The following is a 26,691-nucleotide window of genomic DNA, read 5'->3' as shown; positions in this document are numbered from 1 at the left end:
AAATGAAGCTGTCATGAGTTGAACCTGGCCATTTTGCAACTACATTTGTAAACCTAAAATAATAAAAATAATGAAAATAAAAATAACAATAATATATATATATATATATATATATATATATATATATATATATATATATAAAGAGATAAATAATATTTTTAAGCTAATGTACATTGAAATTTAATTTTCTCTGAGGTATTTAAAATGAATAATAATTCAAGATATAAGTTTGATAAGTGGTAATAAAATAACATTGGATAATAATGCAGTATATTACACTACCTATATAATGTAATGAAATTAACAAGTTAATAGAAACAAACATGAAACAGCCAAAGGGTAGATCTAAAGGTTTTTCTAATATCTGAATGCCTTTAAAATGTTAATTAACTTACTTCAATTTGGCATCCACTATTGTTTGAATATTAAGAGCGTGGAAGCCTTTACGACACACAAACAAATTCTCATCTTGGGATGGAGCTTTTATTGGAATTAGAGAACCATCGATGGCACCGATGACATTAGGGAAGCCTGCAATATTGTAAAATTGCTTCTTCACTCTCCTAACATCTGCCTCTTCAGTTGGAAACTGGATCTGCAGTGCTGGGTCATGGCTGTTTAAAATTGAATCTACCACAGCATGGAGGCTTCTGGACACCGACATTGGTGACAGATCAAGGCTGTCGCCGACCACCTTGTGATCTGACCCAGTATCAAGTACACGTAAAGCAGCAAGAACTTAGGTAGTGGGTGACAGTGCTCAAGACCTCGTAGTTGGTCTTTTCAGAGGTTCCTCAATAATATTGGTCAGTTTGAGCACATTCTCCTGTGTCATGCAGTATCTCTTATGAAAAATATGGGGTTGGAACTCTACCATAGGATCTATATGTCTCACACACTTTCTTTTAGCATTTTCCTGGCATTTTTCTCTTATAACAACAAAACTAGCCGCCATGACGATTTCAATATAATGACCAAGTACGCATGTGTAAAAACACTTGTGTCTAGTTTGTATGGCCGCAAATAATAGCCTCGAAACTAATGGCGATTTGGACATTAGCGCACGGCCGGGATTTGTGAAGCTTTTGAGATACGGGATAGCGCACGCTAGCCATGCTATAGCGCGTGCGCAACATAGCGATCCTTTTGAGGTTCCGAGCCCAGGACAATTTTATTGTAATAAAGAGCGCATGAATTGGAATATTGACTGGTTTTGTCTGTTAGGGAAAGAGTGGGGTAAGGATAATACATGCCCACATGTGGTTTCGTCGCTAAGAAATGAGGGAGAGGGCTTACTTTGCCCCAGTGGATTCACCAATGGTACGGTCAGAAAAAGCTGTGCTGGTACAGTTGTTGGAAATCGGACGCCTATGAATAGAATGCCCGGCAGACATTTGAATTAACATCGTAGCTACAGGTATTCACAGCTTATATAAATAAACAAATGTTTTGTAATACATTTGTTACATTTAATATTCGAATAAAAATCAGAACCAACTACGCAAGTCTATTACAAAATTTTCTTTGTACGTATATTATATTTCTATTACAGCATACCCACTTATCAAAAAGGTTTTCACGCCTCCAATTGCATGTGCTTTCGTTTACAAATGATCGCATCAGACCTGTTAACTGTCTCTAATATTTTTATTGCAGACATTGTAATCAACATGGGCTAAGGTACATAAAACAAAATACCAGTGTGAAAATCCATATCTTATACCACATTGCAGATTTAGATTATTCATGCCCATCTTATCTGATATTCTATATTGATTTCCGGAGAGGTAAAAATATTCATTTAGTGATAAGACCCCGCCAACTATCACCAAATTTATGTACATTATCAACAAGAGCATATATTTTATCCGCATCAGACTGCGTTATTTAGAAGCTAATGTCTAAGTGCTGCATGTGTCTCCTGTAGACGGTGAGACATATATTCAGAAATAATTACAAGTCTGTTTAATGAAATGTTACCCCATAATTCCTTAAGAGCTGGACAGAATGTCCCTAATATCAGACATTTGACCTCTGCACTGCGTAATCCTTTGTAATATTTACACCAAAGGCGAATGAAATGTTCATAGAGAACTGCCTAATATCTCCATTTTAAAATAGAATCTAGTAAAAAATGCAAGTACACACACTGAACAATAGCAGTGTCTCCCCTACAGCACCAATACTATGGGGGAGATAAATGACTGTGGAATATTATGCTCCTGGTATCATTTTATTAACATCAAATTTCACAAAAAAAAAAACACAAAATGAGAACCAAGTATACATTCTACCAAAATATGCACTTTCAGGTCCAGTACCTTGTGGCATAGCCAAGTGACCTAATAATAGGTGCCAGCCTACTAGGCAAGGTTTCATATAATTGTCTGATGAGTTCAGGGATTATGCTGGCCCAAGCGTGAAACACTGAATATAACTATTTTCTATATAATATAACTATTATTCTCTACTGGTTAGACGGACATTTGTCAAAAGTTTTGACATATCATTACACACATTTTCTATTACAGGTATGTTTGCATCCGGTCTTGCATCCGGTCTCTGGGCAGGCCACATCACCTGCGAATGTCCTGTTGTTCAAACCAATCATCAACTGCTCTGGGCCTGTGACAAGGAGCATTGTCATCCTGGTGAACAAATGGATAACTCCTGTCACCAAACATGTTAGTAATAGATGGTAGCAAGCCTGACTCCAAAACATCGATATATTTCTAGTGATTCATGTTTCCATCAACCACTACCAATTCGCCCACGCAATGGATGCTGATGCAGCCCCACACCATGATAAATATGCTGCTCCGGGTTCGAAAATTCAGTGCATGTGCTTCAAATGCTTTACCAGCAGTTCGCTAGTATCGTACCCATCTGTCATCAGAGGTCAGACCAAAGCGACACCCACCAGAAAAAAATATATAGGACCAATTGCCATGGACTGTCCAGTTCCAGATCCTGTTGACCCTAGTTCACTCTACCTTGCCTGTTTTGTAACGATATATGAGTTTTTTTTGTCTTGCTACCCTGTTATACACTCTCTGAGCATTTAACCGACGCCTAGTAATTTTCACAGACACATTCTTATGTGTAAAATTGTTCCACTGTCTTGTCAACTGACAAGCAGTGTCGAACTTTGACAACCTGGACATCAAAATCAGTCGTCGGTCTTCATGGCCAGTAGTTTTTCTTGGACGACCCATCAGAGGCAATTTGTCTCTTGATCCAGTGTTTCCATACCGAGACCAGACCCTCTGCACGGTTCTGACTGAACAATTCAATTGTATCGATATTCTGACATTGCCTATATTCCGTCTCTTCAGGTTTAAAACTTGAGGCATATAACCGTTATGTAATTGCCTGTATCTTGCCATATTGGAGGAAGACAGGAATAATATTTGCTGTACATGTACAAGTTGAAGACCAACAACACAACTCCATGGTATAGCGGTTTTATACTCATTAGTCACATTATAAGTAGACCAGACATTATAAGTACCGAAGATCTGCCTACTTTTATTACTCTGATCAAGGAGTTATAAGAGATAACTCCTTGCTCTGATTTAGGGGGTGACACTTCTATTGTCCAGTATGTGTACTTCGTTTGCGGGCTCTCTGTGCATGAAACCGTCGACAGCCGTCTTTAGTTTTGGTCTTGGACTCGCTCTTCTTCACCTAGAACACAAACAATTACCAGGTGATATGACAGCAGCAAGAAAACTGTTCTTTACAACAACATGTTTCTTCAAAATATTGCGTTTTATAGAATTAATTAATTTTTTTTTTCAGTTCAGATTTATTTGAATATTATTTCATATATCTTACAACCAAGAGACACCTCTGTGGATGAAATATTCTATTCATGTAGCCAAATAATCACACCAACACAACAAAGCTTAGCTTTTTGCTCAAAGGTAAATAGCATAAAGTCCATATGACTGAAAATTGTCATTTATTAATGACGAAGATAATGAGATATAAACTTACAAAAATGGGGGATTATCATACACCCCATGCTATATAAATGTCATAATATAAATAATAATAATATAGTTTAATGGGTGCAACCAAGATAAATTCAGAATAAAATATATATGAAACCACAATAGTAATTGGCGCAGAAATAGAGACTCTGGTTAGTAAAAAAAAGAAAAAAATAGAGAAAAACACAAGGACTAAGGCGGGTGATGGGGGAAGGTGGAATGTGTCCAAATAAAAATTAAATAACGAAGCAAGTAATCTTCCAGCGTAGCTGCTTAAACTGCACTACGTAACAATGCGGGTAAATATCAAGCAGCTAAAAAGCTGGATGACTTAAATCTCACTGATGTAGACATTCCCTACATAAACACAATTATCTAAATTGCTGTTTTATGTAGCCAAATGATCATTAGCACAACGCAGCTCTGTTTTTGCTCAAAGGCAAATGAGGTAAAAAAGTGCATATGACTGAAAATTATCATTTTTAATAGTAAAAAAATAATAAGATCCTAAACACATCAAAGTAAGTTATAATCTGGGAATCGCATGACTAGGGGGCACATTAGGAGTAATTTAAGGTTGTACAATGAGATTACTGGTTCGAACAGAGAACCTCGAATAGCAGATAACTTAATGAAACAAGGGAGTAAGCAGTTACCTTGATCATCAAAATCACCATACTTGAACCACATGGACAATAAGTGGGTGGGTTATTACTCGCCCAATCAACCATATCCCACAACAAAACTGAACCAAATTAGACACATTTGACCGATGCCTGAAATTTTATTTCAGATTAAACCCTAAAAGCCTATCCAAGGTTTCATTTGTATTATATCTATTTCAATGAGATAAAATAAAGAAAAGTGGTCAGAGTAAAGGTTGTTTACGTTAAACAAGTGGTCAGAGTAAAGGTTTTTACTGCGTTAATGGAAACGTTTATCCATGTCATAACACAAGAAAAATCAACCTGACACTTCTTGGAATTTTGAGGTCCAATGAAACAGATATCATCTAGTATACGGGACATGGCCGAATCATGAAATCTCTCCAACATAATCCATTGCATAGCTTTACTCATAGATTAAAAAATCTGGCACAAACAACTTGCACCTATTGGCAAACATTTCTCATAATAAAACAGATCATTCCAGGAAAAACCCTTAAAGGCCCAAGACATGTTTTTCTTGCATGAAAAGTTTAATACCTAGGTAATAGGGTTGTGATAAGCATATTTATCAATAAATGTTGAAAAAAATGTTTTGGGCAACATTGACCTAGTTTTTGGTTATGTTCCACCGGTGACCCACTGGGCTTTAGAGGTAAACAAATGACTAAGTTTCAAGATATCACAAACCTCTTTTTATTACAATAACAACATAAAAAATAAATTTAAACCCGGAAGCATAGCTAACAACTGTATAAAACATTTCTGTGTGGTTTAAGACTATTGTATTTATAATGAAAAGCCAGAATATTGAAATTATTATTTACCTTGAGATGACAATACAGACACATAAAAACCCACTAGACAATAGCATTTACTCCTTCTTATGGAGGCAGACATATTTGAGTAAGTGAAGGATAATGATCTAGTTTCTTATTGGTCAACAAGGATAAACTAGTACATAAGGAATAGGAAATGGCAAAATGAAGTGGATTCATTTTGTGTGGTGTGGGTGGGGACGTGTCAAACGTGTAGGTCACAGGTGACCCACTGGGCCTTTAAGGGATGGACGCAGTTGATAATCGGTAAAATGTGGAAAACATCTTGAATATAAGATATACCTAAAAGAGCACCACGAACAAAATGTTGGACATGTGCGATAACAGCATCAATGAAGTCGTACTGTGCCACAGAGAACTCTCTTGGAATGTTAGAATCAACCGAGACCAGGTTGGGATAAAAAAAAAGATCGTAAATTACACGAGTTTTGTGAAGATCAGATTTAGGGACAACATGTAACATTGAATATTTGAAATCTGTAAGAAGGAGACTAAATTGTGCCAGCAATCCGCCCAAAGGATAACCTGATTCAATGTAGTCCCATATCACTTCAGGAGGAGTAAGTACTGATAAATGAATGTGAGGTGCGTGAATGCTAGGAGTTGTGGTGCAATTTAGGTGGAAACACATAGAAATAACATTGATGAGAAAAATAACCTTATGAAGATCATAACCTTGAAGTTCCAGCTTTAGTTGGGAATAATTTATTGAAGTTGGGAAACAATTTTGTAGGTGGGGTCTGCAACTGGGTTGGAGATTTGAGACATTTGATAAAAGGATGAGATCTTCAGCAGGACTGGCAGCGTTGTTTGTACCTTAACACGTTCCAGGTTCGTTGTTTTTGCTTACTTTTGATCTCGAGTCTTTTATGGAACGCCATTCACGCAAAAAATGCAAACGTCAATTCAACAATCTATCAGCACTATTTAACAACCAAAACCTACTTTAACTATCTAAACTTAATTCTACTAAATTAGTTTTGGTCATTTTAATCATTCGTCAAAATCTAACAATCAATAAACGATTCAAAAGTCAGTTACCGCAACTCAACAATCAGTTATCGCAACTCAACAATCAGTTATACCCCCTTTACACTGGACGGCGTCCTTTCTGCATCCTTTCTGCGACCATGAAATTTGGCATCGCTGTGGTCTTAAAAAGGAGGCACGAGCATTAATTTTGTATCAGAATGAATGCTCAATGATCGGCCAGTTGTCGACATGTATAATATTATAATTTTTTAACTCTCAAATGGGACCGGACTGCTGGACGCAGAAAGGACGCCGTCCAGTGTAAAGGGGGCTTTACAGCAACTCAACAATCAGTTGTCGCAAACGGTCATTCGCGGACTTAACACCAGATGGCGCGCACGCACCGTCAGCGATCTGAAACGTCCTTGACCTTTACATGGTTTTAACAGTATTAAAATACGTGGTGCCTCGATTTGAAACCATTCAGCTTAAATTGTGTTTTTAGTCTCCAAATACTTAAAAAATCAATAAAGCTAATCGACAGGAATCTATTATATCGTATCTTTTACATAAATTATTATTACATATCACAATAATAAACGAGCCGCCTTTTGATGTACGCCCGGCTATAACCTCTATTAAGAAATATCAATTTTTTTGAGATTCGTATTGTTTGGTTCCATTGCCTCGCTTTTAAAAATTAGAACAGGCGCTCCAAAATCGTAAGACGAAGTTAAAATTTTTATGTTGGCCGAGTTCGCCCCCGTCTAGAATGCCTATATGTCCCCGCACCGATACTCCCGCGCTTCTTTACATCACCGCACCAATACTCCCCCGCACCGATACTCCCCCGCTTCTTTACATCCTCGCATCGATACTTCCCCCCACTGATGCTCCCGCCTACCAATACTCTGCAAAAACACTACTCCCCCAAAGCAAAGATTCCCTGGGCTTTGTAAACACAAATCGTGATTCAAAACCCTTTATATTATGCTACTTTTTTTTAAAGATGCACCACCCTCTTGGGACACATAATTGACACATTTTATTCGAAATATATTGGGGAAAATAAAGGGCGTTACTCGAAGTCGATCTCAGACTTTGCGTGCAGCTTAACAGTACGTAGGCCTACAGCTATGCCTTGTAAATTTGAGTAATGTTTGTGCAAAATTAATATTGTTCTCCTACTGTAGTTACCGTATTTATATTATATGCCCTTATATTTATTTACTTAAGGCAAAGTTAGTTTTAATCTAAGATGACGCAGCTATGTCTTTTCTTCAGGCAACGATGGTTTTGTTAAATTATTAAATAATAAAAAAGCAGTGCTAAAGCGCTTCGTTTTCTGTTATCTTCCTCCAACCTTCTTTTCTGCTCTTAAACTTCTTTCCCTTGTCTTTTGGAGGCACATTAGAATCTGAATTGAGCAAAATTCAAAATTTTTGAAAATTGTTGGACAACGAAATTGTAGAGATACGAGCATGCGTCGTGAGCACAACTATTATTCTCCCAGTCCCGCCGTGTTTTCGACTTAATTCGTCATAGATGTGAGGGCGTGCGCAGTACTCAACACGCAAAGGGCACTTTCTCTTTCATTGCTTGCGACGTGCATCTTGGACCACGCAAGTCTCACTTGCAAACTCCTTGCGAAGGGAGCAAGTGACGCTTGCGGCCTCGCTGTTTAAAGATTATTTAAACAGCGAGGCCGCAAGCGTAACTTGAGATTATTTGTAGAATAAAGCGTAACAAAGATTATTTGTAGAATCTATTGGAAATGTTTAGTATCCTCCGTACGTGCTTACATACGTGCATACGAACTCGTAATTTCGCATACAGGACTTGCTTGGCACGTGAGATTCTCCGCAAAATTTGGACTCAAACGGGTCGTAAGAGCCCGTGCGGCCGGTTGTGACCGAGACTAATGTGTTGTTGCCCAAGATTTTTTAGGAACTTTGCGGCTTCTTTTGTACAATATCGATGTTCAATTGTAAGCAATTAAGAGTTGTATGCACTGTGCAATAGCATAAAAACAACATCACCAAGGATCTCCCTGTGGTCATTTTTTTTTTACTTATCTCACCAATATCCAAAGCGTTTTTCCATTTGAAAAAAGTATTTCTTATACAATGTAGGCCGTGCTTCCAAGTCGTTGACCAATTTTTCAAATCTATATGTGAAAAAAATTGATGCAAGGTGACAGACTCTCCCATGATAGACAGTCCAGTTCCCATCAATTTGCATAGGTAATTCAGCCCCGCCCTAGATTTTGACCCACTTACGTCGATTGACCCTAACCTGTAGGCCTATAATTAAATAAAGGGATGACTCTCCGTTACCCAGACCCTCAGTTTCGTGGAAATTGCATAGGGGGAGTAATAATGCTGAGAGTATCGTTGCGAGGTGTGTATAACGGCAATTTTAGAGGGGATTTATCGATGCGGGGATCTATCGGTGTGAGGTCGTATCGATGTGCATAATGCAAAAATTTACTAAGGAGAAGTATCGGTGCGGGGGAGTATTAGTACGGGGGAGTTAAGGTGCGGGGGAGTATCAGCATGACCCCCTAGAATATCCTCACAGCATTATCTGCAATTAACCTTCCTACGCTTTTTAATGTACACTATAGCTAATAAGTCCCCGGTCACTTTAATAGCACATGCTGTCTACATCAGACGCGCTAATGCGCACGTCCCCGACAGTGTTAATGATAGGGGGATTACGATGGACAGCGCATGTTGCTCACAGCAGTAGGCACTGCCGCCGAAGTTAAACCGGTAATTAAGTCTTTAACTTGACTAAACATGTTTTGCTTTGTAACTTGCGTCCTTCAGTCTTGCTGTTGCGGAAGCGCCGGCGGGACATATCTCCACCTTGCCGATATTTATCCCGACTCTCGACTTTAAAAGTATTATTGGTTTTGATTTTATCAATGTCTTATTATATCAGAAAACCTGCATATTTTCATACGTTAAGAGAATTATAGAAACTGTAGAAAAAGCTACCCGTACATCAGGGATAAAAAACAACACCTTGCAGCACTATTACCTATTATTCATCACCAGAAGTTACTGTTTCACTTTTTCTCCCAAATTACAAAGTCTGATGACAACTGAAAGCCTTTAGCCATACCTCAGGGCAGTGGGAGATAGTCTGGATTTGATTAAATGTAATAAAAGTATATTTTGAAGAATTTTCCTAGCCTTCGGCAATTTCCGCAAAGCTTCGGCATGCGCGGCAATAAAGAGCTGTCGATATCTATATGCGTGAACAATAGAATTGGTGGAACAACGGTTAACGTCGTTGAGTCGTCTGCAACCTTCCCGACGTGAGTTCGTGTCCCTGTCGGTACTTTTGAAAATTTTGAAATTGTCATTATTATAAATATCTATTAATATATAAAACAGTCGTGGCTAATTGTTTTTGCAACGGAAAGCACAGTAGGAAGGTTTGTTGTTATTGTTAAAGTTATTATTACTGGGGACATAAATTAGTATGCTAATCTCTTATCATGGTATAATGATTGATACGATGGGTATCAAATAGTTTTCCTTTGATATAAACAACAAAAGAGCGGCCTTCCAAATATCTTTGCTGAATGTTTATAACGTAGGTACCGTTATGCGCAAAAATATTGATACATGACGCAAACGACATTTACTAATTTTGGTAATATCAATTTTAATTAAAATTAAATTTAATTGAAATTAAAATTAAAATTTGTCTAAACGTGCATATTACCATTCACCTTGTTTAAAGGGTTCGCAACACTTTACATTCTAATACATTTTGCCAATTTTCATGTTTGCTAGTTTATTTTGATTTGAGAGAAAGCGAGAGAAGACCTCTACTAGGGTCGCAAATTAATTATGAGTATTTTTCTTCAATGCAAGAGACTGTGTAATGAAAAATCAATCTGTAACTCTGGTATAGGGTGGCCTTGTGTGTGTAATAATATACAAGTAGGGGCAGGGGTACAGTTTTATAGTACAAATAGTCATTTTATACATCTTATTGATCTTATCGTCGGGTCATTGTTTACAATAGCGCTTTGTCGCTGTGCGTACCTTTTTGCATTTGAGTTAGACTCAGTCAGTAACAACTGGTGATTTTGTCTTTTTTGCGTTTCATTGACAATATTTTGGCCACCTAAGTAGGGAAATGTGGCTCTTTGTTTTGAAATGACATTTCCATTGTTCCTTTGAACATGCAAAAGTCAACACACTTACGTCAACATACTTACTTTGTAATGCCAACCCAGGGGAAGAAACAAAAGCCTCATAAGGTGTCGTCATTCACACTGTAAAAGGTGTTAATTTCATGCTTCTATTGTTTGCCCATGAATCATTATGACAAATTTGTAGGGTTGCCAGATCACTGCACTGGCGCTTCATTCAATTCTCTATATCTGCCCTGCAGCCTGGGATGAGTGATACTTGACTGACCTTTGTTTACATCTGGAGATTTTCTTTATAATTCGATCAGTGTGCATAATTTATGATATTTTCCATCAGGAAAAATACGTGATAATGTTACGATTCTTATTTTACGGATACATAATTACAAAAATTAATTCCTGATTTAATACCCCCTATTTCAGCGCCTATTCCTGGCTGCGTTTATTATGGGGGGTTTGAAAGTAATCCGTTAGAACGCAGGAGTGATGATTGCTACTCTTACCAACGGTGCATCACCGATCAACTAATCTCAGCCACCTGAAGCAGAATCACCAACAAAAGACAAATTGGACTACATCTGCCTTCTTGTTGAGACAACTTATGGAAAAAAGGCGATAACGGTCAAAACATACGTGCTTCGTGGTTTATTAAATGTTCATCGTATTTTTTCGTTCGTTATTCTTATGAGTTAAGCAGCTTCACCTCCGTGACACCCTTTTTATTTATTTAAACCATTGTTAGATAAACCATGGGTTTCACTCCAGATTTCACGATCGAGCAGCTGATCATGAGGAGAGTGTAGCATGCTATAGTAAACTACCCCAAATATATATACCACACCTCCAGGGTTTCACGATCGAGCAAGTGATCATGAGGAGAGAGTGTAGCAGAGAACTTCATTAATGGTCGTCATAATTGGTGGTTGCCTTGGGAAAATGAGTTACATGATTACATAATACAGATACATAATAACATAAGATTAATACTAAAATTTTCCCTGATACAAAACCCCTATTTGAGCGCTTATTCCTGACTGCGTTAATTACGGGTGATTAGAAAGTAATCTATGAGGACGCAGGAGCGATGATCGCTACTCTTACCAACGGTAAATCACCGATTTACTTGACTCCGCTACTTCGAGCAAAATCACACACCACCAAAAGACAAATTAGACCACGTTCGTCCTCTTATTAAAACAAAGAATGTAAAAATGTGATGTCGGTCAAAGAAGAGGCCTAGACTACGTGCTTCATGGTTTATTAGATAGGCCTATTCATTGGATTTTTTTATTTCATTATTATAGCTTCACCTTGCGAGACCCTTTTTTATATATTTAAAACACAGCACCCCACTGGTTTCGCGATCATGAAGAAAGGGAGTGTAGTAAACAACCTCATTAATGGTCGTAATAATAGGTGGTTGCATTGTAGGCCTAACATTGTTCATTTTAGTCGACAGACTAAGCTAGAAGAAAGAAAAGATCATTATCGCCTCTCTTTACTTAGGAACAATAAGGATGGCTAGTGGCAGCATTTATAAGTTCTTTTATTTAGAAACTTTCCGATATCCTTTGCCTGGGACTGCGTCCGAGAAACGGCGATAACGACAGAGACGTCCTCGAACATTTTGCAAATAAAAAATAATCCGTGCAAATAAAAAAAAATCCGTTAAGAAGTAGCCTATAAATGTCCTGGCAGAGAGTTCTAGAATGAATGACAAGCAACGACATTAGGGTTAATAATAGACTAAAAACTATCAGAGTGTAGGCCTGTCTTACTTCATTTCTAAGGCCATCTTGTGATACGAGTCATGCTACACTACAAAAGAGGGGGTAGCAGTGGATGATTTAATACAGGGATACCATCGATAGTATATCAATAGAAAATCGCAATCCTCAAATGTTTTTTAATTCATTAAATATGAACGGTCTTTTCTCGTACAATGGGTCTGGTATAGTTGTATTGGCCTATCAGTTGGAAACACGTGGTTCGTCTACAATTGCAAATGGCGGAGGTGCCGTGGTAGTTATTGTCGTAAAATTAGCTGGATACGGTGCACGTGAGAAATTATTCATTAAATTAAGTTTTCGAGCGTCAGCTTAATCTGGTAAAATGCGAGACGAAAAAAATGATAGATAGAGCCTTATGACCCACTGTAGAATGATGCCAAATAATACATCAACGACGTAGTTTATCGGCAGATAAACGTGTTTCCATTCTCGGCTGACTGAGGAAAGGTTTGAGAGAGCATTTAAGAAGAGGCGGTCGAACCAATAGTGAGTAGGAAGTGTGCTGCAATCAAGACGAACAATACCGATCATAAGGGGACAGCTAATAACCCCTAATTAACCCTGGGTTACGCGCTGCTGTGTTGACTCCTTGCTGGGAAGGGGTAGCGGCCTCCTACTGCTGTGCGTAATCAAACATTGTCTTCTAACATGCGGCTACACGACGGTAGCATTGTATTAATAAAGTAATACCTATTCATGAGGAAGGGGGCGGATGGTAATCTTACGAGAATTAAATCAGTTATCGATCATACGCGTACCAATAGTCGTTTTTTTTTTAGCTATACGGTATTTTGCAATATAATTTTCTTTTCTCCCGATGGATAATTTTATTAATCAAGAGTGGGGGAGGGGTGGAAAATCCCCTTGGTGCCACATATAACACTATAAATGCGAAAGGAATTACCCTATTTGTGAAGAGAAAATAAATGCATTTGTTTATTTCAAACAGCGTACTTTTCGCGCATGCGCAGTAGTTTGAGACCTGTGCTATTCCGCATATTATGCGAGTAGGAACTACATGTGGTTCATTGCCATATCTAATTTCAGTATGATGTGATTGAACGCAATGCTACTATTATATAATTAACTATATCATGACAATACGAACACGATGAACCACATGTACGCGCATAATATGCGGAATTGAAAACATGGAAAAGGTCAAGGACGTTTCAGATCGCTGACGGTGCGCGCACGCCATCTGGTGTTAAGTCTGCGAATGACCGTTTGCGACAACTGATTGTCAAGTTACGGCAACTGATTGTTGAGTTGACGTCTGCATTTTTTGCGTGAATGGCGCACCATGCATTCGCGCCATTCACGCAAAAAATGCATTGTTGAGTTGCGGTAACTGACTTTTGAATCGTTTATTGACTGTTAGATTTTGACGAATGATTAAAATGACCACAACTAATTTAGTAGAAGTAAGTTTAGATAGTTAAAGTAGGTTTTGGCTGTTAAATAGTGCCGGTAGATTGTTGAATTGACTTCTGCATTTTTTGCGTGAATGGCGTTCCATGCATTCACGCCATTCACGCAAAAATACATTGTTCAGTTGCGGTGACTGATTGTTGAGTTGCAGTAACTGACTTTTGAATCGTTTATTGATTGTTAGATTTTGACGAATGATTAAAATGACAAAAACTAATTTAGTAGAATTAAGTTTAGATAGTTGAAGTAGGTTTTGGCTGTTAAATAGTGCAGATAGATTGTTGAATTGACTTCTGCATTTTTTGCGTGAATGGCGTTCCATAGTCTTTATTATTCGGCCGAATACACCTCGGGAAGATGTGATTCTTTTTGCTTACCTGGAGTTATGTTGAAGAAAACTTTCTTGCGTAAGCTGGTAACTATCTCTGGTGCCTGTTTATTGCCCATTGTTGTTTGCTTTTGAGAGATCGCGTGATTGACCTGGTGAAATAAAATATTACATGAAGTGAACAGTTCTGATTAAACAGTCAAAATATACAGAAAAGCATTTCACTGCTTCTTAAAAAGGCTGTGCATGTTGGACTGTATTTACATAAGTCACCTCTTACGACATGTCACTTCTTCTGGTAGCTATGTTTTATATTTGATTGGTGTTCTAATGAATTTAACACACTTTCAATGTAAAATAATGTAGTTCAGGTTATTTCAGTACTTACATTCACCAGCATTTGTAAAACGTCATATTTGTGTGCTTCACGATAAAATGTATCGACAATGGATTGAACAAACCATGTTCCCTTTCCCGTGTGTCGCCAAGATACGTAATCTGAAACAGAAAATACTGAAGCCTTAACGAATTATTTACTCGTAGATGCAACGGTACTGTTTATTTTTATTTTGTTAATATAACAGTACTTAGTGTCACTGAGAGTGCGGAAAAGCAAATTTCATAAATCGCGTAGATCGAGGAACTATTAGTAAAGTTTATTTGCCGATAGTGTTACAGTGAACCGACCTGAAATGATCTCCAAAAGGCAAATAATATGGGTCACATTTCTAGCTGTCGCAGGCATGATTGGAACACTGAATCACTACTCATTTTAAGGGTTTTTTTTTTTTTCGGTCAGGCACAGTGCAGCATGGAAAGTTGAGGACCAGTCAAATCTATGTCAACCAGAAGCTTATTTGTATCAAAATAACAAAGTAAACTTAAAACATTTTGCCATGGCATTCGGGTCCTTGGCGATGCATTTTGTTTTGCTGATATGCCTGCGACACGATCTTTGGAAACCAGGCTATACAGAATTGCCCTTCAACAAATCAAAGCCTTCAATCAAGAAAAACCAGAACTTGTTTTTCTCCCTCTGTTTTCCCTGGCGTGCCTCTGCGCTATCAAGTAACATGAAGCGTCTGATTCAAAGAATCAAACATGTCCACATTCATGAATGCCTTCGATGCTTACACTTTGTGCACACTGAGAATTCAATGTCAGAAATACACGATCGCGATTCTTAAATTAAATTAAATTAAAATCTGTCGAAATACATAGTTTAAATTTTGATATATGAATTTTCCATAATCGGCATGTTTTTTTCTCAACATTTGCATAAGCTACAAAGTCTATTTTATCAAAAGAAATTGTCTGACAGCTTCCCAAATACAATAAGGTAACGTCTCGACACACTTTCCTTTTTCTTAGTGATCGTGAACGCATTTTTAAAAGCATTATGGTAAAAATGTACGTACATTTTAATTAAATTTGGCACATATATTTTATTTGATACTGTATAAAAATACATGCACCATTTTCAGTATTTACTGGTGCAGTAATGTAGTGCGTACAATACAGTTCTCCACAATATGTCGAAAGACCACAAAATGCACACCATCTTCTACCTGAGGCAAAATGCCATAATCCCAGCATCACCACGTGCACCTTATCATTTTGATTTTTTTTTTTCTGACGAAAAACACATTTGTAAGGCCTAAGTAAAATGGCATACAAAGAAACACGGTTAAAGTACCTGGTGAAGTCGCATGGACCTCGAGAAAATCAGACATAGTCGGATCATTGGATGGCTTTGGAATCTCGTGTGGAGCATCGGGTACCTCATCGCCAAGGTTTGCTGCAGGTGGTGCTTGCTGTGGTTGTTGAACTGTTTGTCCGTCCAGGAGTGACCCACTGTCCAATATCTCTGGGTGAATATGGAAAAAAAATGAAATACCCCATACACCCTTATGTGGATTACATGTTTACATATAAGTTAGAATTGATATCAGTATTAACTAATTAAACAATTACATAATACTAAGCGTCATTCGTTTCGTGTGGCTGAATATAATTTAAAGGAGACAAACTTAATACAGTTTAATATCCCAATACATTTGTTTAATAATTTTGCATGTTATTTTCATCACAGGTATTCAAGCTTGTGTAATACATTCCATAACTTACTTCCCTGGCAAGCCTGAATAAATATCATTTTCGGTTTGCCCGACAGGCCAAGACATTTCCTGTTATTCAAAATGGCTTTGATATATTTGAAGGGTAAAGGATAGCCATCCGTTCCATAAACAGCACCCTCGGTACCATGGCTCAGTAGAAACAAGATGAAAGAATCGTAGATCTTGTGATCGTTTCTTTGACTTTCTTGTTCTATTTCTTCCTTCATTTCCTTTACACATTAAAATAAAAGAAGTAGTGACATAAAAACATAGTGTACTTCAAATGAAATAGCATGCAATGACTGCAGAGACGTGGTACATACGGAATTGGGTTATCAACGACAGCGTAAAGCAAAATGGCAGCATCAATTCATACTTGACGCTAACAGAGAATGTGAAAGGCAGTAGCCACCGAGGACGGACATATGGTGGTATATTTGTAGATTGTGCGCCATGTCTGTCTGTATACAACATTGGTCAAAAAGGTTGTCCCACCCCTATTTCCATGTACTTTTATTTACAGATGATCACCTTACAGCTATAAATTGTTAGAAATAGTGCTTTTTATTACGGATACCGTGTCTAACGTGATTAATGGTTTAAAAAATACAAAATAGTGGTGAAAATATACATATTTTATACCATTTAGTAAAATTTATAAGAGGAACCCCCTCAAATCGACTGTTTCTCTGTGACTTCTACAGATGTAAAGAAATGTCTATAAAATTGAAAAGACGCCATCAAATGTCACCAAATTCACACACAATTAGCATTAGTGTATGCTTGTTAAAGGTCACGTGCCTAACAGCGTGTGCGTCTACCGCGTACTGCAATTATCTCCTGTAGACGGCGCGACAAGCCTTCAACACGGGTTACAATTCTGCTTTGTGGAATATTGTCCGATTCTTCTTAAACAAGATGGGGGATTTGGCCCAGGTTTTTATGGGGTTAGTTCTCCTTTGCATTGCACACTCCAATTCAGTGATCTATTTCTAACAATTTATAGTTGTAAGGTGATCACCTGTAAATAAAAGTACATGGAAATAGGGGTGGGACAACCTTTTTGACCAATGTTGTATAACTATACAGTGTACCATATGTCTCTCAAATAAATACAAATACATGCAATGAACAGAAACGAGTGAAAAGCTTCATTTTGGTAGAAAAATATATTGCAGTGAAATAGATAAACATAATAAAATGTGACCGAAAAGTTTGTTTGACAACACCTGTTTTGAACCAAAAGGTTCAAGTATCAATTGTATCATCTTTGTGTCACTGATAAATATATTTAGATATCACCAAAAAGTATGTTAGTCTTTCTTTGAAACCTAAAAGCCATTTGGCTTTTACGATGTTCGTTTTATTACAAACACACCATGATCTTATTAATGAACTCACATTTGCAGTCAGGTTACTGATAACGTCTGTCTCATAATGGAGGTAATGGAATAGTTTCCTCAAGGCAACAACATCTACCTCGGTACCATCACGTTCTGGAAGCCAGTCCACGGAAAATGTCTTGTTGTTGATAATGAGTGCACGACCTCTCGGTTCGGAATCGTTCTTGTACTGAAACGCACACATACACTGTCTTTATGTGAAATTTATCATTAGAAATATCGGAGGTCGTATAGCAAGTGTAACAGAGTGAAAAGTGCGCATTTATGCCTAAGTGTATCCAATTTTTCTTATGATTGTGTATATACAAGTATATTTAATTTCATGGTCTTACTAAAACTTGTGCAAGTGAGGATAATGGTCAGCAAACACAGAATGTTCCTATAATGTTACCAAAATGTTTTTGGACATATGATATGGTAACGTTATAATAACGTTCTGTGTTTGCTGCACAGTACTTAGACACAAACGTATTTAAAAGCTCATAACTTGCCTCGTTTTCAGGACACTTGGCTGCACGACGGTCTTGATTCTCTGGGGCTGCTAAAATGGTAAGATTGGCCTAATATATATTATATATTGGCACTTGGCCTCTAGGGCCCCATCAAAATACTTTATGTCCTATCCTACGCCGTACTTTTCCTTGCAAAATCCAAGTGTCGTTCCGAAATGATTGTTAATTTTGGTTTTATCTCTCACTGACATGTTTAACAGGATAATAACCATCAATCTTTAATAATAAAATATTAGTATCACGGATATTCAGAAAATGTGACTAGCAAAGGTCTTCAGGCCCATGGAACTTCAAAGTCACACCTTGAAAATGCCAAAATGTAGACAATTTTTTAACATATAACAAAATTAACAGTTTACTGCCATTTTCATATGATCAACTTAGAAAATTGATGAGATGTGAAAAATATCAATAGAACAGTGTTTTATGTCCAATTTCCTCCATTCTGAGTTTCTGAACATAGTGAATGATTGAATCTTACAAACTGCAATTATATGAGTTTATTTCCATTTTTGACACTTTATTATACAATACATGATAACAAGTTTACCATCATTTTTACATAATCAACTAACAATGTTGTAAAGATGCAGGAAATGTCAAACAAACACTTTTAGGTATCTTATTAGTTAAATAATGAGACTGTTAACATGCCTAAGAATTGAATCTGAAGAAATGTGAAAAAACAGCATAACTTAAAAAATAATGGCCCGATTATGCTGATTTTCGAACTCGTCCTACGTTTTAGAAAGGTTGACCAGTCCTGTGAGTATAATGGCAATTTGCCCATCTGTTTTTCTTATATTGTGTTATCAGTGCTACATATATGCAAATTTGAATACAAAATGTAAAATGGTATTCCACTTATCGTGTTATTGCTGAGTGCACGGCAACGGCGACAATGGTGACAGCCTACGGCAACTGCGACGACAGACGCAGGTGACGGCTATGTGTACAGACACATCTGTTTCTGTACATAAAAATGTTCGGCACATAGAACTGCAACAGTCTTACCCTCACACAGACGTTGATGCCCATGTAAAACTTGTTTTGTTGGAATGATTAAAATATAAATTGCATGACTTTGTGGGCGATATTTATACTGTTCTAACAAAGGCGATGGGCAAAAATTTGCCAAGGGGAAAAATGCTGATAAGATCTGTAAAGATATCATTTTCGGGGATTATAAAAAATACCTTTGGGTATTTATCAAGTTACATTATTTTAAAATATATGAAGTTTGGTTTATTGGCAACAATTTGAAATATTAATTCTCTTCATGTACATCATAGTACATCACCCAATATGATTAGTTGCATTTACATCAGTTTAAGTATCACCGATTTCAATGACTACATTACCCCTAATTATATTCAGGAACATAATGTCTGTTCACAGTAAAACTACCTAAAATTTTAATGCTTACCTGAAAACCAAACACGATACGGTGTCACATCAATTGGCATTTCAGTGCCCTCTACAGATCTACATATCTCATCGTTTTCTTGGACGTCTTCTGCTTTTATTGGAATATCTTTTCCTTTGTCATTTAACCGAATGCGAAAGCCTAACTGCATACTGGGACAGTACGTGTCCTTAAGAGTTGACAGTTCTTTTTCAACAGTTTCCCGTGCGTTGGAGTATATGTCAGGTTTTGGTTTGTTTCCAGTAGCATTTGTTATCATCATTCTCATGGCCCTTTCTTCAATGGCGAGATGGAGCACCGATTGTTCGTCTCCCAAACGGAAGGAGGCATAGTCAAACCCAACAACTGGAATGTTATGTTTATATTCCTGAGCTCTATACTTCCTAAGAAGACGGATTATCAGACGATGAAACAACCCGATAGGAAACAGAATGTGAGGGAATGCGATAAGCAAATATTTCTGTGGATCCGTCTCAGACAAGGCGTTATTTACACTGATATTGGATACCAGCATACTGGGCACGACGAATCTTCTCTTTCCAGACCCAGGCAGAGGGTTTTCAACTGCTTGGGATATTTCTAACATCAAGTCGAAATGCAGCATAAGTTGAATGATTTCAGTCTTTTTTTCGGCCATTTTGATTTGTTTTAGATATTCATCAAATACCTCCTCATTGAGCACTCCTCTTTTCAGATCGTCTTTCAGGAGATCAAAGTGACTGCCTCCAGGTTGACTGCTGGCATTGGTCATGATGGCAGAAAACACAACTGCTAACCAAAGTGGATCTATTATGACGACATTTTCCAGTCCATCAACTTTGAAGTGTAGGATGTCGCCTTGACGGTGATGGTAAGGAATGAATTTTTCTTGTAATTCTTCATCGGGGAGTCCTACCCTTTTTGCCATTTCCCTCAGTTTTTCAATAGATATGATGGGGGTTTCTTCACTCTTCTCTGCCAAATTCATTTCCAATTTAATCCAATTCACTGAAAGATGTTGAACGGTAGCAATACTGTTGCTGCTATAACCGCACAAATCTTCGATCGCTTTTTTTATTTCAGCGAACTCCCCATCATCTTCGGCCAAGTTGCTTATGGCAAAATATCGGTAGACGTGGTCCTTGAGTACCTGCCTGTCGTCGAGACACTTCTTGAGTTTATCAAAAATCTTTTCAACGTCGCCCTGTGAATAAAAACTAGTTAAGACATTTTTGTAGCTGTTCTTCATTACCATATAATAATGTTAAATTGTCAGTGTGAAAGAAAACAATTACTGGGGTGTGTGTATGTGTATGTGTGTATATGATATAGTCCACTTTGTTCAAGTTGAGAAATGGGGTATGTTGCAATGAACGGTCAACCTATAAAATTAGGATGGAGTACAGGGGGCAAGGAACACCCTTTTCCCCCAACATTTAATCATGCCATCCACAAATAGTCACATAGTGAAAAGTTTCTAAACTAGAGGATCAGAGAGGCGATACCGCCTCCGAATATTGTACCACCGGCTGGAGCAAGCACATTCATATAGACCCCCACATACACAAAATAAGGGACACAGCCACCAGTCTTTTGCTTGACAAGCTGTAAAAACGCAATCAACAAGAATTTTCAAAATATGCAAAAAAAATATATATAACTTAAAATGGTACAATCAAAGTTAAATTCATCAAAAGGTAGGTCAAAGGTCAATTTCACAGTAAGATTGCCAGTATATGACTTCCTATTCAAGTTCAATGGTAACTATGGACCTATCTCTGCCAGGTTAGGAGTTAAAAGGGCAGCAAAATTTGCAAAGTTCAGTTCATGGTGAAAAGTAGGTCAAAGGTCAATTTCAAGGTCACATTTAGATTGCCAGTGTATGACTTCCTATTCAAGTTCAATAGTAACTATGGACTTATCTCTGCCAGATTTGGAGATAAAAGGGCAGCAAAATTTGCAAAGTTCAGTTCATGGTGAAAAGTAGGTCAAAGGTCAATTTCAAGGTCACATTTGGACTGCCAGTATATGACTTCCTATTCAAGTTCAATAGTAACTATGGACCTATCTCTGCCAGTTTTGGAGATAAAAGGGAAGCAAAATTTGCAAAGTTCAGTTCATGGTGGAAAGTAGGTCAAAGGTCAATTTCAAGGTCACATTTAGATTGCCAGTGTATGACTTCCTATTCAAGTTCAATAGTAACTATGGACCTATCTCTGCCAGTTTTGGAGATAAAAGGGCAGCAAGATTTGCAAATTTCAGTTCATGGTGAAAAGTAGGTCAAAGGTCAATTTCAAGGTCACATTTAGATTGCCAGTGTATGACTTCCTATTCAAGTTCAATAGTAACTATGGACCTATCTCTGCCAGATTTGGAGATAAAAGGGCAGCAAAATTTGCAAAGTTCAGTTCATGGTGAAAAGTAGGTCAAAGGTCAATTTCAAGGTCACATTTGGATTGCCTGTGTATGACTTCCTATTCAAGTTCAATAGTAACTATGGACCTATCTCTGCCAGATTTGGAGATAAAAGGGCAGCAAAATTTGCAAAGTTCAGTTCATGGTGAAAAGTAGGTCAAAGGTCAATTTCAAGGTCACATTTAGATTGCCAGTGTATGACTTCCTATTCAAGTTCAATAGTAACTATGGACTTATCTCTGCCAGATTTGGAGATAAAAGGGCAGCAAAATTTGCAAAGTTCAGTTCATGGTGAAAAGTAGGTCAAAGGTCAATTTCAAGGTCACATTTGGATTGCCAGTATATGACTTCCTATTCAAGTTCAATAGTAACTATGGACCTATCTCTGCCAGTTTTGGAGATAAAAGGGCAGCAAAATTTGCAAAGTTCAGTTCATGGTGAAAAGTAGGTCAAAGGTCAATTTCAAGGTCACATTTTGATTGCCAGTGTTTTACTTCCTATTCAAGTTCAATAGTAACTATGGACCTATCTCTGCCAGATTTGGAGATAAAAGGGCAGCAAAATTTGCAAAGTTCAGTTCATGGTGAAAAGTAGGTCAAAGGTCAATTTCAAGGTCACATTTGGATTGCCAGTATATGACTTCCTATTCAAGTTCAATAGTAACTATGGACCTATCTCTGCCAGTTTTGGAGATAAAAGGGAAGCAAAATTTGCAAAGGTTAGTTCATGGTGAAAAGTAGGTCAAAGGTCAATTTCAAGGTCACATTTAGACTGCCAGTATATGACTTCCCATTCAACTTCAATAGTAACTATGGACCTATCTCTGCCAGTTTTGGAGATAAAAGGGAAGCAAAATATGCAAAGTTTAGTTCATGGTGAAAAGTAGTCAGGCGGCTAAGTCCAAATTTTATCCAGAATTGTGCAAAAGATGATAAAAGCATGAAATTTTTTCCACGATGAATGACCATTATGTGTTTGTCAACCCCCCCGATCCAAAAAAGATGAACACCCAATGGTCATTCATCGTGGAAAGTTTCATGCTTTTATCATCTTTCTCACAATTCTGGATAAAATTTGGACTTAGCCACCTGACTATACCCTACTGCACATTTTGCTTTCACCACTAATATGTACTTTTTGATACCGTAACTGGAAAACCGTTTGGAATAAAAAAAAAACGGAGACCACTTTCAGTGTTGGGCTTTACATGATCTACAAAATGCAAAAAAGAATGGGTCTCTAGCATTAACGGTTCCCGAATTAGAGACAGTTTTCAGTTTCGGCATCTTATGGCCGCTACTCCCGTGAAAATGCACCGATTGATCCCAAATTCACGGAGATGAAAGATGACCTGAAGGGTAACACTTTCCAATAATATAATTGGTTAAGTCTGTGTGGTGTCTGAATAACAGAGCAAAAAAAATTTTTTTCGTAAAAATTTTTATTTTTTTGAAAATTTTGGCCCGTTTGACCTTGAAATAAAGGTCAAAGGTCAAATCCAAGGGCATATTTGAAATCTACACATATGACTTTTGGAAAGCCGTCTGTAGAAATTTTTCCCATAACCCCTTCCGTAGGGTAGATAATTAGCATTTAATTTTGCCATTTTTGGACAAGCGTGCATTGCAATGAGTGCCACACCCAGACCCCAATACCGACAAAGCCCAAATTTTACGTGGAACGAGTTGAGATTATAGGTGACCTAAATCCAAGAGATGGGTACGGGGGCCCTTACGGTCTAGGAGGAGAAGCGGTAACGGTAGCCGTCCGGCGGAGCCGGCAGAACGATCTGGACGGGACCAAAACCATGTGTACCGCCAGCGCTAACGCTGGTGGTACAATAATTAAATCACTCATCAGGAATCACAATGTGATATGGTTGAAGGGATAGAAATTATACATAGAATAAGTATGGTAGTAATTGAATAATTGTGATAAGAAAAGTGTTTTCACCTGTGGGCATAACATGTCCTTATGAGTTCCAATAATCAAGACGTATGGCATGGCATTTTTGTCTTCTTCCCTCAATTTTCCAATAGTGTGCATATGGATTGAGTTTAACCAAAACATAATAAACTCTGAAAAATACATATAAAGCCTTGAGGTTATTGCAAAGATGAATATTAATCAGTGTTTTCTCCTCAGCATTGCTAAAAAATAGCACCAATTAATATAATAATAATAATAATAATAATAATAATAATAATAATAATAATAAAAATGTTTCTTATTGGGCGGCTTACAATGGATAATATAACTAAAATCCTTAAAATTACTACAATATTAAAATCTAAAACACTCATCGGAACCATTTAAAATTATCACTACTAAAAACTAATACTAAAAAGATATATACATAAAGCTCAACAATACCTTTCAGCGTCTTCTCTCCCCTGTATACACGGATTTTATCATCGAGGTCCTGGTCAAGTCGGAATACCAACAAGTAGATGATCCGCTCTGAGAGGAATGTTTGGTGCGTGGTGTAGTAGACATCCTGTCCTGCAAAATCCCAAATTGTGACCTGTTTCTCTGGCTCCACATGTTCTCCTCGAGCAATTTTCTCAATTTTTTCCAATAGCTCCTTGTCAATATCATCTAGATGGTCCCTTTCTGCCACTGCAAGGAATACAATAAGCTATGTCCAAACTAACTGATTTTAGCATAATGCATATTGTTATGTATTACAATGCATGCATATTCATCTAAATCATCGTATTAATCCCGCAGTATATTGTATAAATATTGTATAAAAATAAATAAATTAGACTGAAAATGCACGTAATAAGTATATTTGGTATCAAGCGCCCAATTGAGTTTTCAACTGATGTGCCTTCTTCAAGGGGGGGGGTTTGAGAGAGAGAGAGAGAGAGAGAGACTAGACCTTAATCTTTATAGACATGCTTTCAATCTAATTTATTTCATTTGTCAGGGACTGTTCATACATCGACATATCGTCAACATTCTTATACTACTCATGTTTTCTTCCCCAGAGGTATGAGATCCACTTTCACCTTTGGAAAGGACTGTACAATAAACAGTGCGGTTAAAATAAAACTTTTTAGCATAAAAAAGTATTGTAATCATTGACAAAATTTGAATGTATTTAGTGTCAATTAACTTTGTGAAACAGTTATCAAATAAATTAGAAGCTTTCATCTGTTTCTGAAGGTTTATCGGCAATTTCCAAAAAAAAAACATTTTTTTCTTAAAAATGTATCCTCTCTGTTGAATACAAGTGAGTAAGCTCAAAACATAACTGGGTGATAAATACTGAATGTTTTAACATTCATTAAAATCAATTAAAATTGTAAGGTATAGTCAATTTTAATATAACATTATTAATACAGTTTGATGAAAATAAGAATGCAGGAACTCACATACTTAATCGACAAGCTAAGAACAACTCTCGCAGATTATGAGCAAAAGACGGAATCTTGTTTTACTACATGTGCACTACTTACCTGCTGCTCTGTCAGGAGAGGCAGGTGGAGCGGCTGTAGAATAAAGAGAAGAAGAATATCAAACACCATTCTAGCAGAAAATGACTCAATCTTAAAGTAAACAAAAATGTGGCTAAGATAAAGGAATTTCTTTACAAAATTTTAACATATAACTTTGGGATATTGGTCTATAAATATTGTATAAAAATAAATAAATTACATCGAAAATGCGTCTAATAAGATCAAGTATAATTGGTATCAAGTGCCCAGTCTTCAAGGCACATAAGGTATAATGGCCAACAAAAAACACATAGAAGGTGGAATCCCTTGGCAAAAAGAAAAATAATCCTCAGTCATATAAAGAAGACTTATTTTACAGAAAATTAAATTGTCGTGTTTGTACCCAGATAAAACAAGACAGCAAATCTGTCAAATGTAGACCTGCCCTTCAAGAAAAATTGACGGAAAATAGCTCTTTTTCAATTTTGAATGGGCACTGTAGAAAATATATAACAGCTAAAGCTCTCAAATTAAGCACATATGTGTGATATCATGTGAGGAATAAGTTCTGTAAATTTCAATCCAAGCAGTCAAGTACATTTAGAGACAGAACGCTTTAAATGTGCAGCAAACCATAACGCTAATCCCTTCAAGATCTTGACGAAAACCGGAAGTGCGTCATGACGTCACTCGCTTGTACTTGGAAAGCTGCTGGGTGATTTTCCGATGAGAAATATTTCGTAGCTTATACAAATGTTCGGAAAATGACCATGCAGATAAAAGAAAATTCACTAATCAAAATTGAAACTGCGTAATTACATAGAAAAACATTGTGCATTTCTGACCTCGAATTGTCAGTGTAAACAAAGTGTACTGAACACATCGCAAGCAAGCACGTCAATGCCGCGTTTGATACTTTGTATCAGATGCTTCCTTTTACTTGACAACACAGTGTTTACGATGGGCATGACAGGAAAAACAGTGCAAAAAACATGCACTTCCAGTTTTCGTCGATTTCTTGAAGGCATGTATTTCTTGAAGGACAAGTCTACAGACAAAATAAATAAATAAATAAATAAATAAATAAAGATGCAAAAAATAGGTTATTTTCTCATTTTGATGCAATAATAAATAATACTTGTAATAGCACGGTCAATCGACACTGAATTTAAGTCATGCACAACAGGTAACATGGTCAATAA

The 26,691-nt window shown here is 37.1% G+C and overlaps 1 protein-coding gene across 1 annotated transcript; it reads right to left on the bottom strand.

The window, feature by feature from the left end:
* Window positions 1–1,628: 1,628 nt before the first annotated feature.
* Window positions 1,629–25,579, bottom strand: LOC106159696 (uncharacterized). The gene is made up of 11 exons (XM_086996324.1): window positions 25,511–25,579; window positions 24,420–24,684; window positions 24,000–24,124; window positions 19,653–20,835; window positions 18,206–18,255; window positions 17,713–17,883; window positions 16,322–16,541; window positions 15,891–16,061; window positions 14,583–14,692; window positions 14,244–14,346; window positions 1,629–3,687 (listed from the first exon to the last, which is right to left on the bottom strand). Exons 1-11 carry the CDS (start codon window positions 25,577–25,579, stop codon window positions 3,656–3,658), a joined length of 2,499 nt encoding a protein of 832 aa, XP_086852450.1. The 3' UTR covers window positions 1,629–3,655.
* Between the last annotated feature and the right edge of the window lie 1,112 nt (window positions 25,580–26,691).

The sequence above is a fragment of the Lingula anatina genome, chromosome 9, assembly GCF_051362555.1.
Source record: "Lingula anatina isolate TDL-2025a chromosome 9, LinAna3.0, whole genome shotgun sequence".
In the NCBI taxonomy this organism is placed as follows: Eukaryota; Metazoa; Brachiopoda; class Lingulata; order Lingulida; family Lingulidae; genus Lingula; species Lingula anatina.
Note: the sequence above shows the minus strand (reverse complement) of the source record. Positions and strands in the feature narration are given on the sequence as shown.

Coding starts and splice junctions, on each gene's coding strand:
- LOC106159696 (XM_086996324.1), bottom strand. CDS start 25,579: ATGGTGTTTGATATTCTTCTTCTCTTTATTCTACAGCCGCTCCACCTG. Junction 17,884..18,205: donor CCAAGTGTCCTGAAAACGAG/GCAAGTTATGAG, acceptor TGTGCGTTTCAG/TACAAGAACGATTCCGAACC. Junction 3,688..14,243: donor TTTCTTCAACATAACTCCAG/GTAAGCAAAAAG, acceptor TTTGTGTTCTAG/GTGAAGAAGAGCGAGTCCAA.